This window comes from Geotrypetes seraphini, chromosome 19, assembly GCF_902459505.1.
Source record: "Geotrypetes seraphini chromosome 19, aGeoSer1.1, whole genome shotgun sequence".
Classification (NCBI taxonomy): Eukaryota; Metazoa; Chordata; class Amphibia; order Gymnophiona; family Dermophiidae; genus Geotrypetes; species Geotrypetes seraphini.
Genome location: NC_047102.1, coordinates 40819648 through 40835124, shown reverse-complemented (window position 1 = coordinate 40835124; position 15477 = coordinate 40819648). Strand labels below are relative to the sequence as shown.

At 44.6% G+C, this 15477-nt stretch overlaps 1 protein-coding gene across 3 annotated transcripts in view; it reads right to left on the bottom strand.

Moving 5' to 3' along the window:
- Positions 1 to 15477, bottom strand: part of NAP1L4 (nucleosome assembly protein 1 like 4) — a 131716-nt gene that overhangs the window by 6330 nt on the left and 109909 nt on the right. For 2 of the 3 annotated variants that reach the window (XM_033928485.1, XM_033928487.1), the window contains 2 exons: positions 14245 to 14274; positions 14037 to 14093 (listed from right to left, as the gene is read on the bottom strand). In XM_033928485.1, the coding sequence (XP_033784376.1) occupies positions 14037 to 14093; positions 14245 to 14274 (87 nt within the window). Of the gene's footprint in view, positions 1 to 13124; positions 13163 to 14036; positions 14094 to 14244; positions 14275 to 15477 lie in introns of all 3 variants that reach the window. The other variant, XM_033928486.1, reaches the window with a different exon arrangement.

The following is a 15477-nucleotide window of genomic DNA, read 5'->3' as shown; positions in this document are numbered from 1 at the left end:
CACACCGCGAGTTCGGTCCCCGTCCCATCCCTTCAAAATACTGAAAGGAATCGACAAAATAGAGCAGAGAAGATTATTTACATTGTCCAATTTGACACGGACTAGAGGACATGTAATGAAGCTAAGGGGGGACAGGTTCAGGACTAATGTCAGGAAGTTCTGCTTCACTCAGAGAGTGGTTGACACCTGGAATGCCCTCCCAGAGGAGATTATTGCGGAATCGACCGTCCTAGGCTTCAAGAGCAAACTAGATGCATATCTCCTTAAGAGAGGCATATAAAGATATGGTGGACTATAAATTACGCCAGGTGTACACCTGTGTGCGGATCGCCGGACTTGATGGACCGAAGGTCTGATCCGGAGATGGCAGTTCTTATGTTCTTATCCCCGCAAGCTCAGTCCTTGTCTCCACCCTGTGCCCCTCCTTCCGATGTAACTTTCGGTGAAACTTGGACAGAGAGTGTCTCACTGTCCAAGTTGGTGTTTAGGAGTTGATCGTTTCTTTGGGATGAGGTGAAAAATCTGTCAGCGTAAATAGGTTTCTTGATCTGATCTGTTCAGCGGCTCCTGACTGCGTATCTGTTTCGCTTCAAGGATGGCCTGCTTGTATTGTTCATGTAGTTCTTTCTACTTAGTCTTAGCAACAGGGTGTTTTGTACTTTTGTCTCTTCTCAGCTCTTTTTTTTGGCTCTTAGCTGACTGGTGAACCAGGGAGAGGGTGGATTGTGAGTGTGCTGTTTAATCACTCTGATTGTGGCCATGAAGTCTCCTGTGGATCCTGTCACATTCGGATATTCTGAGAAGTTAAAATCTTAGATTTGTGGAATATTAAGTGTTTAAGAAAGGTATTAGATCTTCTAGTGTGGCCATGGGGGTGGGGGGTGCAGTCTTTGTTACGGCCAATGATGAAAATAAGGCTTTTGAGCGAATTTACAGTGAACACTGTAACAATTCCTTTGGGGGAGGGTGTTATCAAACTGGAGGATGTCCAAATGTTCCTGCCCTGAATTCGTCCTCTGTCTCCCTGACAAAATCAAGAGAGAGCTCCTCAATGGAAGATTTACATCTCTTGCATGGTGGATTTGATGAAAGACCAGTGCGCTCTTAGATTCTGATTCATAGAAGTGCTCTGTAGAAGATGTCCAAGTTTCTGCCTGCCTTGATCAATTGACCTCTTGTCAGACCTGTGTCTGGAAAGATTCTTCTTCCAATGGTCTTAAGGATTGACACTGGTGCAGTTTGCTCCAAACCAGATGCCCTTCAAGGCCTCAGTGTCAATGCATCCTCTGAAGTTGCTGTTTAGAGTATCAGCTGCATCACTTTCAGCACTGGCATTAACAATCTCAAAGCCATAGCTTTGCCCAAAGCAAAGTGCTCCATGCAATTTGTCCTAAAATAAAGGAGGAAAACCAGAACTCAAGACACCCCCAAAAAACAAAATTGTGGTATCTATCTCAGTGTTTCTCAACCTGCGGTACATATACCTCAGGGGGATACGCAGGCTGCCTATTGTGGGTATGCGGGCTGGCCACCGCCTGAGATCTCTCCCTGCCTGCCCCCCTGAAGCAGCCGCCGCTGAGTCTCTTTAGCTATTAGCAGCAACAGAGACGGGCCAGGCATGTGCAGCCAGTCAATCGCGACATACTGGCGAGGATGAGAGTCATCCACGCCAGCTGACTGCTACAGAACGTGCCTCTTGCGGAAAGTTTGCGAGACATTGCTCTAAAGCAGTGGTCTCAAACTCAAACCCTTTGCAGGGCCACATTTTGGATTTGTAGGTACTTGGAGGGCCTCAGAAAAAAATAGTTAATGTCTTATTCAAGAATTTTGCATGAGGTAAAACTCTATAGTTTATAAATCTTTCCTTTTGGCTAAGTCTTGATAATAATATTGTAATTTATAGCTAAAGAGACATATGATCAAGAAGCTGTTTTGTTTTACTTTTGTGATTATGATAAACATATCGAGGGCCTCAAAATAGTACCTGGCGGGCCGCAAGTGGCCCCCAGGCCGCGAGTTTGAGACTGCTGCTCTAAAGGGACTGAGCCAGATAAAGAGAGCAGACTGGTTTTCTTACTATTAAGGAGAGTGCATTTTTGGGGATTCAATATCATATGCCTCGCTGCCCCCCCCCCCCCAAAATAAAAATTTATATTCTACCTAAATTCATAAATATCTTGGGGCACCAACAGGTCAACCTCTTGTATCTACTAAGGTCCAGTGTTAGTGCCCTTTCCTAAATTTACCAATGCTTTTCTGAGATCCTTTGTTGTCACTATGCCTCTTTATATGATATTCATCCTGTATCATTAGGATTTTAAATAAATTGATTTGACTATATGTTTATATTGCAGTAAGAGGCTATAATTAGCTATAAGCAAATTAAAAGATCATTTGAGCGCTTTATGGACTTTTTGAGTTGGCCAGGACAGCCCATACAAAAGCTTATTTCAAGGTTATCTATCATTAAATAAAAGCGACAGCGATGGAGACCATTATGCCCCCTCCCCATTTAGCCATGTGATTTTGGAAAAGTTTTTTGTTTTTAACACAACATCCTTTGGTGTGAAATAGTCATGTAGAAAAGATACACAAACAATATTCTTCAAAATAGCCAACATTTGAGGTTTTTTTTAAATGATTGCCTTGGTAAGTAAGTTTCAGGTGAGTGGCAGTGACAAATTTCATTTTTGGATATTCATTAAGGAGAAAAAGATGTTCCGAGAGCACAATTTTTCATAAACCTACATGTTAAGAATCTTAAAAGGTAGTTTCATAAATTGACTGATTTAGAGGATTGTGTCTCGTCAAAGGAGAACATGAAAGACAGGCTATGAATATGAGAAACAAATTCAAGGTTATCTCAGTGCTTGTACTGAAAGAGGGTTACAGACTCAATAAGGGAGGTAATATTAAAGTAAGATAACTAATGAATCCAAGGCAATGTGTACAATTAGAGTTTTGTATAAGGCAAATATTTAGATAATCCTGAGGAAACACTGTCATATACCAGAAGACAAAATTTGAAAAGAAACTGGTCTTATCAGCCCTCCCTGGGGAACAAACGCCTTCTTCCATCATGGGTCACTTGAGATGTAGAAAATGTTATTTTTGTGATCAACAGATTGATGTTTCTGCATAACCTGGACTGATAGGTGGTTTTAAATGCAAACATATCGTATGCTATCCTATGTACATGCCATTTACAGTAATATACAGTGAAAAAAATAAGAGTATGCCATGTAACAGACTCACAGAACATACACTATCAAAGAAGGCTTTCTAGGTATCACTGGTTCAGCATTGTGAGAGAAGGAGAAGCAAGGGTGAGCGAAGGAGAAGCAAGAGAGAGCAAAGGAGAGGCAGGGGAGAGCCAAGGAGAGCAGGAGCAGGCGAAAGTACTACCGGGGCAGCGGTGAGAGTAGCTCCGCCCACCCCCACTGCATCAGCAAAGATCGACCGGGCTCCTCCATAAAAGGAGTTGAGCCAATGGCTAACAGCGTGTGAGAGAAGGAGAAGCAAGGGGAAGCGAAGGAGAAGCAAGAGAGAGCAAAGGAGAGGCAAGAGAGAGCAAAGGAGAGGCAGGGGAGAGCCAAGGAGAGCAGGAGCAGGCAAAAGTACTATCGGGGCAGCGGCGCGAGTAGCTCCGCCCACCCCCGCCACGTCAGCAAAGATCGACCGGACTCCTCCATAAAAGGAGTTGAGCCAATGGCGCGCAGCCATTCGGCGAGCGGCAAAGGCGCTCGCCTTAGCGAGAGCGCCTTTGCGAAGGGCCTCAAGAAGGGCCAAGGAGGCAGCAAGCAGGCAGAGAAAGAGAGAGACAGAGAGGACACCAGCAAAGAGAGAGAGACAGAGGACACCAGCGGAGAGAGACAGAGAGGACACCAGCAGAGAGAGAGAGACAGAGGACACCAGCAGCAGGCAGAGAGAGAGAGAGAGAGAGGAAACCAGCAGAGAGAGAGAGAGAGAAACAGAGAGGACACCAGCAGCAGGCAGAGAGAGAGGACACCAGCAGCAGGCAGAGAGAGAGAGACAGAGAAAACACCAGCAGCAGGCAGAGAGAGAGAAGGGCACCAGCAGCAGGCAGAGAGAGAGAGGACACCAGCAGCAGGTAGAGAGAGAGAGAGGACACCAATGGAAACGGAGGGAAACCAGAAGAGGAGCTTTCCAGTGTTCTGCACGGACTGTCTTATGTATGACTACCTCCCCTCGGGGAGACAGTCATATGTATGCGCTCGATGTCAGGAGCTGAAAAGCTTGAAGAAGGAAGTCAAGCGATTAGAGGACAAGATACAGGAGCTAGAAGGACTTTACACCACAGAGGACCCAATCAAGACAGCTGAAGACTTCATGAGTGAGAGACACACTGACAAGGAAGTCAGGGAACTCGAGAAATTCATTGAGGAAGCATACAGGAGGGTGGCAGAGAATGAACAGATGAAAGAAGAAGTTACACCAACACCAACATGGAAGGGAGAACAAGAAGCAGATGACCTCAAAGAAGACACCCACAGAGGAATACCGCACGAGGGGGAGAAATTGGTTAGTCGATGCCCAGAAGAAGAAAGTGCGAAGCACACCGAGGACATTGACCTGAGACCGAAGCGAAAATTGAAGAAGGGACAGTCAGCGATCCTAGTGGGAGACTTGATCCTGAGGCATGTGGACAGCCACATATCAGGAGGGAGAGAGGATTGGCTGGTGACCTGCCTCCCAGGAGCGAGAACCGAGGACATCGTGGACAAAATTGGAAAGATCCTAGACGGAGAGGAGACGGAATAGAGGAATAGACTGCAGCAATGATCCACATCGGGATGAATGATGTCAGCAGGAGAGACTACAGAAGAAGCACGCTGATAGAACAGTTCAAGATTCTGGGAAGGAAGCTGAAGATGAGGACCCAGAAGATAGCGTTCTCAGAGATCCTACCGGTACCGAGGGCAGATGTGCTATAATCAATAAACGCATGGATGAGGAAGAAGGATTCCACTTCGTGAGGAATTGGACAACGTTCTGGGGCAGGAGAGTCGGACTGCACCAGAGCGTGGCGGGAACTATACTTCTAGCAAACAACGTCAAGAGAGGAATAGAACAGGCTTTAAACTAAGAAGAAGGGGAAAGCCAACAGTCGACCAAGCGTCAACGATTTGGAAGAAGGTATCCCGTGAAGATACTAAGGGGAAAAAAGGCTGGGAAGAAGCAAGGGACAAATTGCAGGAATCGACCAACCCAAAAGAGAAGAAACTAATGACCCTTCGGGTCCACAGGGAATGGACATGAAGACAACAAAATACCAGGATCTAAATTGCATATATACTAATGCAAGGAGCCTAAGAAACAAAATGGGGGAACTAGAAGCCATGGCCAATGCAGAAGACATAGACATCATAGGAATCTCTGAAACATGGTGGAATGAGGAAAACAAATGGGATACAGCACTGTCGGGGTACAAAACTCTATCGCCAGGACAGGTCAGGATAGAAAGGAGGTGGAATAGCCCTATACATAAAAGAAAACATACAATCAACAAAAATGGACACAGCAGAGATGACCAACAAGCTGGAATCGCTATGGGTTAAAATACCGGGAAGGAAAGGGACTGAAATAAAGATGGGCCTATACTATCGTCCACCTGGGCAAACCGGAGATATCGATGAATAAATGGAAGCCGAGATAAAGGGAGAATGCAAAAGCGGTAACACGGTTATTATGGGAGACTTCAACTACCCCGGGATAGACTGGAGTCTTGGAAGCTCAAAATGCACTAGGGAGACAGAATTCCTGGAGACTATACAAGATTGTTTCATGGAGCAGCTTGTTAGAGAACTGACAAGAGGAAATGCCACTCTGGATTTAATCCTAAATGGGTTAAGGGGATCTGCGAAGGAAGTAGAGGTAGTGGGACCGTTGGGAAACAGCGATCATAACATGATCAAGTTCAAGGTTGAGGTAGGAATACCGAAAGGAAAGAGAACCATAGCGACAACTTTCAACTTCAGGAAAGGAAACTACGAAGCAATGAGGGAAATGGTAAGGAAGAAACTTAGCAACACTTCCAAAAAATGGCAAATGGTAGAACAAGTCTGGTCTTTTCTCAAAAACACGATGAGCGAAGCGCAAAATCTGTTTATCCCCAGATTCAGAAAGGGGTGCAAAAAAAGGTCGAACAAAAGACCCGGCGTGGATAACTAAAATAGTGAAGGAAGCGATAGGCAATAAGAAAAATTCATTCAGGAAATGGAAAAAGGATAAAACTGAGGGAACTGGAAAGAGCACAGGAAGAATCAAAAAGAATGTCACCGAGTGGTTCGAAAAGCCAAAAGAGAGTATGAAGAGAGGCTAGCCAGGGAAGCACGAAATTTCAAACCGTTCTTTAGATATGTTAAAGGGAAGCAACCGGCTAGGGAGACTGGAAGGGAGTAGTGAAGGAGGAGAAAGAAATGGCAGAGAGACTTAACGTGTTCTTTTCGTCTGTATTTACAAACGAAGACACATCCAACAATCTGAGCAATTCTTCAATGGAAATCAAGGCAGATAGAAAAACTTAAAACTGACAAATCCCCGGGTCCGGATGGAGTCCACCCAAGGGTTCTGAAGGAATTAAAGGAGGAGATAGCGGAACTACTGCAGCAAATTTGCAATCTATCCCTGAAAACAGGCATGATCCCGGAGGACTGGAAGATAACCAACGTTACGCCCATCTTTAAAAAGGGATCAAAAGGTGACCCGGGAAACTACAGACCGGTGAGTCTGACCTCGGTTCCCGGGAAAATGGCGGAAGCACTGATAAAAGAAAACATCAATGAACATTTTGAAAGAAACGAACTTCTGATAACCAGCCAACATGGTTTCTGCAAGGGGAGACCGTGCCTAACGAACTTATTGCACTTCTTCGAAGGAATTAACAAACGGATGGACAAAGGAGACCCCATAGACATCATATATCTAGATTTCCAAAAAGCCTTTGACAAGGTGCCCCATGAGCGCCTACTACAGAAACTGAAGAGCCATGGGGTGGAAGGAGACGTACATAGATGGATCAGAAATTGGTTGGCGGATAGGAAACAGAGGGTAGGAGTGAAGGGCCACTACTCGGACTGGAGGAAGGTCACGCGTGGGGTCCCGCAGGGCTCGGTGCTCGGGCCGCTGCTATTTAATATATTCATAAATGATCTAGAAGCAGGGACGAAGTGTGAGATAATAAAATTTGCAGACGACACCAAACTATTTAGTGGAGCTCGAACTAAAGAAGACTGCGAAGAATTGCAAAGGGGCTTGAACAAACTAGGGGAATAGGCGACGAGATGGCAAATGAAGTTCAACGTTGAGAAATGTAAAGTATTACATGTGGGAAACAGAAACAGGTACAACTGTTATTGAATGAGAGTACCCAAGAAAGGGACTTGGGGGTAATGGTGGACATGACAATGAAGCCAGCGGCACAGTGCGCAGTGGCTGCTAAGAAGGCAAATAGAATGCTAGGCATAATCAAGAAGGGTATTACAACCAGAACGAAAGAAGTTATCCTGCCGTTGTATCGGGCGATGGTGCGTCCGCATCTGGAGTACTAAGAAGGAAATGGCGATACTCGAGAGAGTTCAGAGGAGAGCAACACGTCTGATAAAAGGTTTGGAAAACCTTTCATAAGCTGAGAGATTGGAAAAACTGGGACTCTTTTCCCTTGAGAAGAGGAGACTTAGAGGGGATATGATAGAGACTTACAAGATCATGAAGGGCATAGAGAGAGTAGAGAGGGACAGATTCTTCAAACTTTCAAATAATAAAAGAACAAGAGGGCATTCGGAAAAGTTGAAAGGGGACAGATTCAAAACAAATGTTAGGAAGTTCTTCTTTACCCAATGCGTGGTGGATACCTGGAATGCGCTTCCAGAGGGCGTAATAGGGCAGAGTACAGTACTGGGATTCAAGAAAGGATTGGACAATTTCCTGCTGGAAAAAGGGTATAGAGGTTTACTGCACAGGTCCTATACCTGTTGGGCCGCCACGTGAGCGGACTGCTGGGCACGATGGACCTCAGGTCTGACCCAGCAGAGGCACTGCTTATGTTCTTATGCATTGTAAGATTAAGAATTATAAGTTTGAAGAAATGAAATGTGAGTGCTGTATACGGCATCCCTTTCCTGGCAAGAAGGGGATACTGATACAATGTTATTAAAAAAAGAACAGAACATTGATTTTTCAGGTGAATTTAGTGAAACCTAATGATCTGAATCAGGAAATGAACCCGTGTGTTTTCTTCCAGTTCAGGTTTTACGGTTATGAGTACTCTTGCTTACATTATACTGTAAAATGGTCATGTACCTTTTTTAGGGGAGAAGAGAGGGGGTATACCACTGATGTGAAAACATTTATTTTTTGTATGCTCCTTATATCAATGTTTATTTTGGGTATATTTTTTATTGAAATTTCATTAAAGTCATTATGTTTTTATAAAATTCATTTTAATAGCTTTATCATCTTTCTTCTCATCATAGCTTCTTTCCAATTCAATGGAAGTTGCAAAAATGATACAAACGTGGCTGAAAATGTCTATAAGGTAAGGGTAATTAATGGATCTGATCTACCAACTTTCTGTGGGTACTAAGTGGTTTGCATATTATACTATACTAGTGTTTAAGCCCGTTACATTAATGGGTGCTAGAGTAGATGTCTGTCTGTCTGGTTTTTTTTTCTTTGTCTCTCTCTCCTTGGACGCTGTCTGTCAGTCATAGGGCTGTGTTTCCTCTAAGTGGAGCATGCGAGCAATCATTCATACATTTTAAATGGTCGCTCACAAAATACTGACCCAACCCAACTTTCAAACAAAATTAAACTACGAGACTAAGTGCATCTTCTATCAAATTCTTTGAACGTCAGGAGCAGTGTGGGCCATTCAGCGTGGCTCACCGCACTACAAACTGCTAGCGCAGTTTGATAGAAGAGGTCCAAATCAATTACCATATATGTGATGTTTTTTGTGCTATATACAGAAATGCATTGCTAGTATTTGTTTTTAGGACTTATCGCTCAAATGAAAAAAAAAATTTTTTTGCAGATACCTGGCTACTACTTAGAGGGAGCATTGGTCTTGGGGCAAAATAATTCACCAAAAATGTAATGACCAAGATCAAATTTGGAATGGGGTAAAGACATGCTAAGCTTGAAAAGTAGATCAGATTGGACAAGGGTTTCAGAGAAATAAGCTCCCAGCACAAAAACTTAGATACAATGAAACGCAGCAGTTAGGGAACTGTTCCTTTCAAACAGTCTTGACCCCATACTCTATTCCCTTCTCAAGTATCCTTTGCATTACCTTCCTACTCCCAATTACCTCGTCACAACTATCCCTTCAAACTACTCCTACTTTGCGTTCTCCTTTAATTCAAGATACACAATAGAGAATGACATGGTGGTTGTTACCCGCGGCTAGCTGCGAGTAGCCGCGGGTAACCCGCCGAAATGGGAAAAGAAAAAATAGTAGTCGCTGCGGGGACGGGAACAAGGCCATTCACCGCCCCGTGGGGCGGTGAATGGTCTTGTCTCCGCAGTGAGGCAATCAAGGATTGTGCGGTCCAGCAGCCCCCACCCGTCCGATTGCAGCATTCAGCCAGCTCCCTCCCTCCACCTCACCTTATATAAAGAGTTTGCCGTCTTTCTTTTTCACCCAGCCGCACGCTTTCAAAAAGCCGCGCACGAGCGGCTGCTAAGTTGTTCAATCTTCTCCTCTGCTGCAACTTCCTGTTTCCAGTTGCGTCAGAGCAGAAGATTGAACAACTGAGCGGCTGGACGAAAAAGAAAGCCAGCATATAAGAAAGGTGCATATAAGGTGGAGGAGAGAACTGACGGAATGCTGCAATCGGGCGGGAGGGGGCTGCTGGACCGCACAATTGCGCATGTTCCCGGCTCACACTAAGAAGGAGGGAGTGAAAGGGAAAGAGATTCTGGGCCAAGGGGATGAAGAGGGAGAGAAAGAAACCCATAGCAGGAAAGAAAGGGGAGGACAGGCAGGTGAGCCAGATGCTGGAAGCAGGGGGGGGGGAAAGAAGCTAGATGGGGTTGAAGAGAAGAGGTGTGGAAGAGGAAGATAGGGGAAATCTGGACACAGGAAGCTAACAGAAAGAGGGGAAATTATGTGCATGGGGCATAGGGACAGAGACATAAAGGGGACATGCCTTGGGGATGGTATATGGACACGGGAGGGGGGGGGCAATGCCAGATACATAGGGGAGATATTAGAAATGGGGAAAATAGGAACACAGAAGCTCACAGGCTTCAGCGGCTTGCACAAATTACATTGTAACATGCCACGAAAGTAAGAGGGAGGGAGGTAGGTAGATAGGCAGGTCGTGCAAGAGGAGCTGAAGGGGGGTAGAAAGGAACAGATGGTAAAGGAGGGAGGGAAGGGTGGTGGTGGAAAGGAATAGAACAGACATTGAAGGAGGGTAGAGAGGAACAGACCCTGAAGGGAAATGTGGAAGACAGAGTGGGGAGAAGACGCTGGAAGACAGATGCCAGACTATGGGGGAGCGGAGGGAAGAAGATGGGTGCTAAGACCAATGGGGGGGGGGATGGAAGGAATTGAATGAGAAGATGAGGAAAGCAGAAACCAGACAACAAAGGTAGAAAAAAAAAATTCTATTTATTTATTTATTTTTTTTTTTTTGCTTTAGGATAAAATAGTATATCAGTTGTGTTGATAAAAATTTATAAACAAAGCCCTGCCAGCTGAACATCTCTTTCTCTAGTTCAGCAGCCAGAACTTTGATTTATAAGGAAGGAATAAGCTAAATATTGCAGTACTAAGGCTTATATGGATGCTGCGGGGACGGTGACGGGGCGGTGAAGGGGATGGTGGTGACGGGGCGGTGAAGGGAATGGCGGTGATGGGAATGGCGGAGACCGAGAATCTCGTAAAGAGCGTGAACTCGAAGGCCTTGAGCATGCGCAGATGCTCAAGGCCCAGCAAAGAAGAGGACACAGATCTTCGGGCACCGGCATGTCCTGTGCGTTGGTGCCGGTGGTCAGATGGGGGTAAGCAGCGTGTTCGGGTGGGTGCTGGGGGATTTCAGACCATGGTGAGGGGGGGGTGCGACACAAATGGGGGGATGCCAGATCGCCGGGGGGGGGGAGGGTGTGCCGGATAGTGGGGGGGGCGCTGCTCGCAAATCGAGGCAAGCTCGGTTTCCGAGGCGCCGATTTTGCGAATGTTTTGCTCGAAACACTCGCAAACCGGTGCACTCGTATACCGAGGTACCACTGTAATTATTGCTATACTGGGACAAAACAAAGTTCCATCAAGCCCAGAATCCTACTTGCAACAGTTTTCAATTTAGATCAGTGTTCTTCAACCACCGGTCCATGGACCGGTGCCACTCTGCAGAAATTTCCTGCCGGTCCACAGGGCTGGCCCGTGCATCGGGCCCCAGACAGTGCTCTTCAGTTGCCGGTTCACGGTGCGATCTATGTGGTGTTGTCTTTGGGCCGGTTTCCTCTTCCTCAGTGCTGCAGTGCACAAAGCCATGGGCAGAGGCACCTCTGCGCGCCCTACGCCTGAACTAGAAGCCTTATCTCTGACGTAGCAACATCAGATGGACTGCTTCCAGATGAGGCGTGGGACGCGCGAGGAGCCGTTGCCCATGGCTTTGTGCACTGCAGCACTGAGGAAGAGGAAACCGGCCCAAAGACAACACTGGGGGGGCAGGCCAGAAAGCAAGGCATAGCATGGAGGAAGACAATAACGGTAGGGGGAATAATTTTATTTTTTAATTTAGTGATTGATTTACATCTGCTGTCTGTTCAGGAAGAAATGCATTTGTTTCTTTTCCTCTGGGGTTGTACTGCATGTAGTCTTGCACCTTAGGGTTTGTTTGTCTATATTAGTACTTTTAGTTTTTTGTCCCGTATTTGTATAGGGGTTATCTATGTTCTGGTAGGAATGAATATTGAGAAGTATACAGTGTGCTTTATGTAGTTTAATTTTGTGGTTACCATTGTGCTGTTAATATTATATTATTGTGTGTGTGTATATATGAAAAATGAATGGAAAAAATGGTGTTACAATTAGTACTATTATGGGGGGGTCTGGGGCGGAGATTGAGTGGAGATAGGCGGGGTCTGGCCCGCAACTAAGCCCAGTGTTCTTCAACTGCCAGTCCGCGGACTGATGCCGGTCTACAAAATAATTATTTTATTTCTGCCGGTCCATAGGTGTCAAAATGTTGACTAACACTGATTTAGATCATAATCCAGGCAGGACAATCCAAATCACAATCTAGGCAAGATCTCAAAAAAGTACACAGATTCCATGCTGCTTATGCAGGAATAAACAGTGGATCTTACCTCTTCCAGGAACTTGTCCAAATCTTTTTTAAACTCTGCTATGCTAATGGATTTTACCACATTCTCTGGCAACAAATTCCAGAGATTAATCACACATTGAGTGAATATATATTTTCTTCAATTTGTTCTAAATGTACTATTTAGAAACTTCATTGCATGCTCTCTAGACCTTACCCGTACCCACTCCATTCATCATATCTCATAACAGCCATCTGTTCTTTAAGCTGAAAGAGCCCTAACCTCTTTATTCATTCCTAATAAATGAATTGTTATGTGCCCATCATTTTGGCCATCCTTCTCTATACCTTTTCTAATTCAGCTATCATCTCCTTGAGAATTATTAGTCTGAACACACTGACATTTTTGATCAAAATACAAGGTAATTTAAATGTGAGATATACTCTCCATTTCAGAGAGCTTTTCTAAAGAAGACTGAATTATGAATGCTTATGAAAGATGTGCAAACAAGAGAGCAGCCAGGGCTGAAGCTGAACTATAGTGTTCACAAGTTCAAAACTTGTGATACCATAATTCATCCCTTTTGTGTGCCCATTGTCATGTGTGTCCAATGCGGGGAGGCGGAAAGAAGAGACATTTAGCTGAATATACTGTAGATTTACTACAGAAGCTACCAATACACGGTGGCACTAACTTCTCGCACCCTAAAAAATCATTTTTGGTACTGCACACATTCTGGAAGAGTACATTAAAATAAATATAACTACACTGCAAGGAAAACAAAACTGGGAGCTCTTAATTTAGTTATGAATGGAATTCCACCTTACCTAGAAATGTATGAATGATAAACAGACATAAATTACACCTAAATGGGAAAAAATTTGAAAGAAATGATCAGTATGAAGGATAATGAAATGTACAAAATCTTCCAGGTGGAAGGCAACCATGTTTCAAGTCAAGGTATGATTCACTGTTCTGTAGTATTTAAGACCAAGGTGAACAGTACTTCCACTTGTCTTTGTGAACCAATTATATTCTACTCTTTGCAATAAATACCCCATATGGGCAATAATTTATTTCATCAGACGAGTGCAGATGATCATACTTATTTCAATGATATGTTCTAGAAAGCAGACTGTGAGCTGGGTTGCTATAACTATGTTGTGCCACAGTCAACAGAGTTGTTAGAAATATTAATATACCCCCATTTTCAACAACAAGAATTACAGCTCTGCTGCTACCGCACAAATCATACGCTTTCAGACAAGCAAGCTAGCTCCCAATCTGCTCAGGTTTAAATTCCTGTCCAGTCGAGAGAATACTCTCAGCTGACTCAACAGTGAGACACATTGAAACCTGAGAAACGCACCACCCCAATTTAATTCATTTTGTTTAAGATGTGTCTTCTGGATGTACTGTTTCATCTCACTGGCAATTAAGAGTACTACCTTCAATACACAAGCTCTGCTCAGCTTTTTCTAATTAATAGATCTAAAAATTGCCAAACATGCTTTGCTCTTGGATTCATTTACCCATTTTTTTCAGATGATGTCTGTCAGTGCCACTCTAGCTCAGGAAGTCTGGATTCTCTCAAATATGAATGAAGGCTAAATCTATTCTCAGTAGTAATGGTTAGTGGGGTGATCGGTACGGAATGAGAAATCCTAAAATAGCAACAATGGCGTTCCACAACATAAACTTTTAATGCACTTATTTGTGTGATCCTAAACAAAACTAACCTTGAGATCTCTCTCAGCATCTTCTTCATCCTCCCCATCTTCATCACCTTCCATTTCCTATGACCAGTAAAGCAAAAGAAGTATGATAGCAAGTTGAAATCCAGTCATCCATTATTAGGTGGGGATAAAATTCTTTCTACTGAAAAATTGGAGCAGAAAATTCAAAACAGGTTTCAAGAACAGAAATTAACACTCAACAGCCTCTTACCTCTTCCTCCCCTTCCTCTCCTTCTTCAAACTGTAAAATAAGAAACATACAATTTAAGAACTGTACTCTTGTTAAGTTTATATACATCATCTGTTCATGTAGATACAATCTATTTACAGTGGTACTTTGAAATCCAAACGCCCCAGAACTCAAACATTTTGGAATCCGAACTTTTTTTGTAGTAAATTTTGGCTCGGAATCTGAACGCTGCTTTGGACTCCGAACGTAGCTTCCTGGCTCCCCTCTGCAAATCCTTTCCGATCCTTAACATGTGCTTACCCATTAATGGCGACATCTTCAGAGAAGGAGACAGACCGCCGGCCGATCGAAAAGTGACACCCCATACCTCGCCGAGGCCAGGATCTCCCTCAACTTGGGTGCAAATAGGATGGCCTGGTCTTTGCCAGCCTTCTCTCGCCTTCCCTTCTACCCTCTTTTCTCTGGTCGGGCGCATGCATGCCTCGGTGTGTACTGGAAGAGTGTGCGAGGAGTCGCTACTGGCTGTGGCAGCTGCACACGCATGTGCCCTGCTCTCCCTTGTCTCATGCGATGTTGCCAGTTGTGACCAAAGAACTCTGTCGGGTTTTCATAACCATTTTGGGAAGCGGTTTCTTTTATTTTTTCTTTCTTTGGAGAGTTGGAGGAGCGGAGAATGAGCTGCTGCCGCTCTTTCTTCCCCTCTGCATGAGAGGGACGGGGCGCACCGGGTTGCAATGGGCTGCTGCCGTGACTCCCCCACCCTGTCCCAGGTGGCAGAGCGGCACCAGCTTGGCTGCCAGAGGAGTTAAAAGCAGAACCGGATTGAGGAGACCTGGTTTCTGGTTCGCTCGGTGCTTCGCCACCGTTTGAGTGCACTCGTCGGTCCTCTGGGGGCGGCTTCTGTGACTATTCTGCGCTCGTTTGGCATGAAAGGAGCCCAGCTCACTTTGCACATCTCATCGTCCTTGCTCAGATGAATTTTTAACATGTTTGGGGTTTCCTACGGAACTGAGGGAAAGTGGCATTGAGCTTTGGGCATGATATGCAAAGCTTTTGATAGCCCAAGTGGGGAATCTGCTGCAGGGGGCACTGATTGAAAGAACTGAAAGTGAATTTCAAAATCTGGGTTTGTGGAACCAAGAAACGGATTAATCCAATTTCTATTATTTTCAATGGGAAAAATTGTCTTGGAACTTGAATGGGGTTCTGGAACGGATTAAGTTCGGATTCCAAGGTATCACTGTATTTTGATTT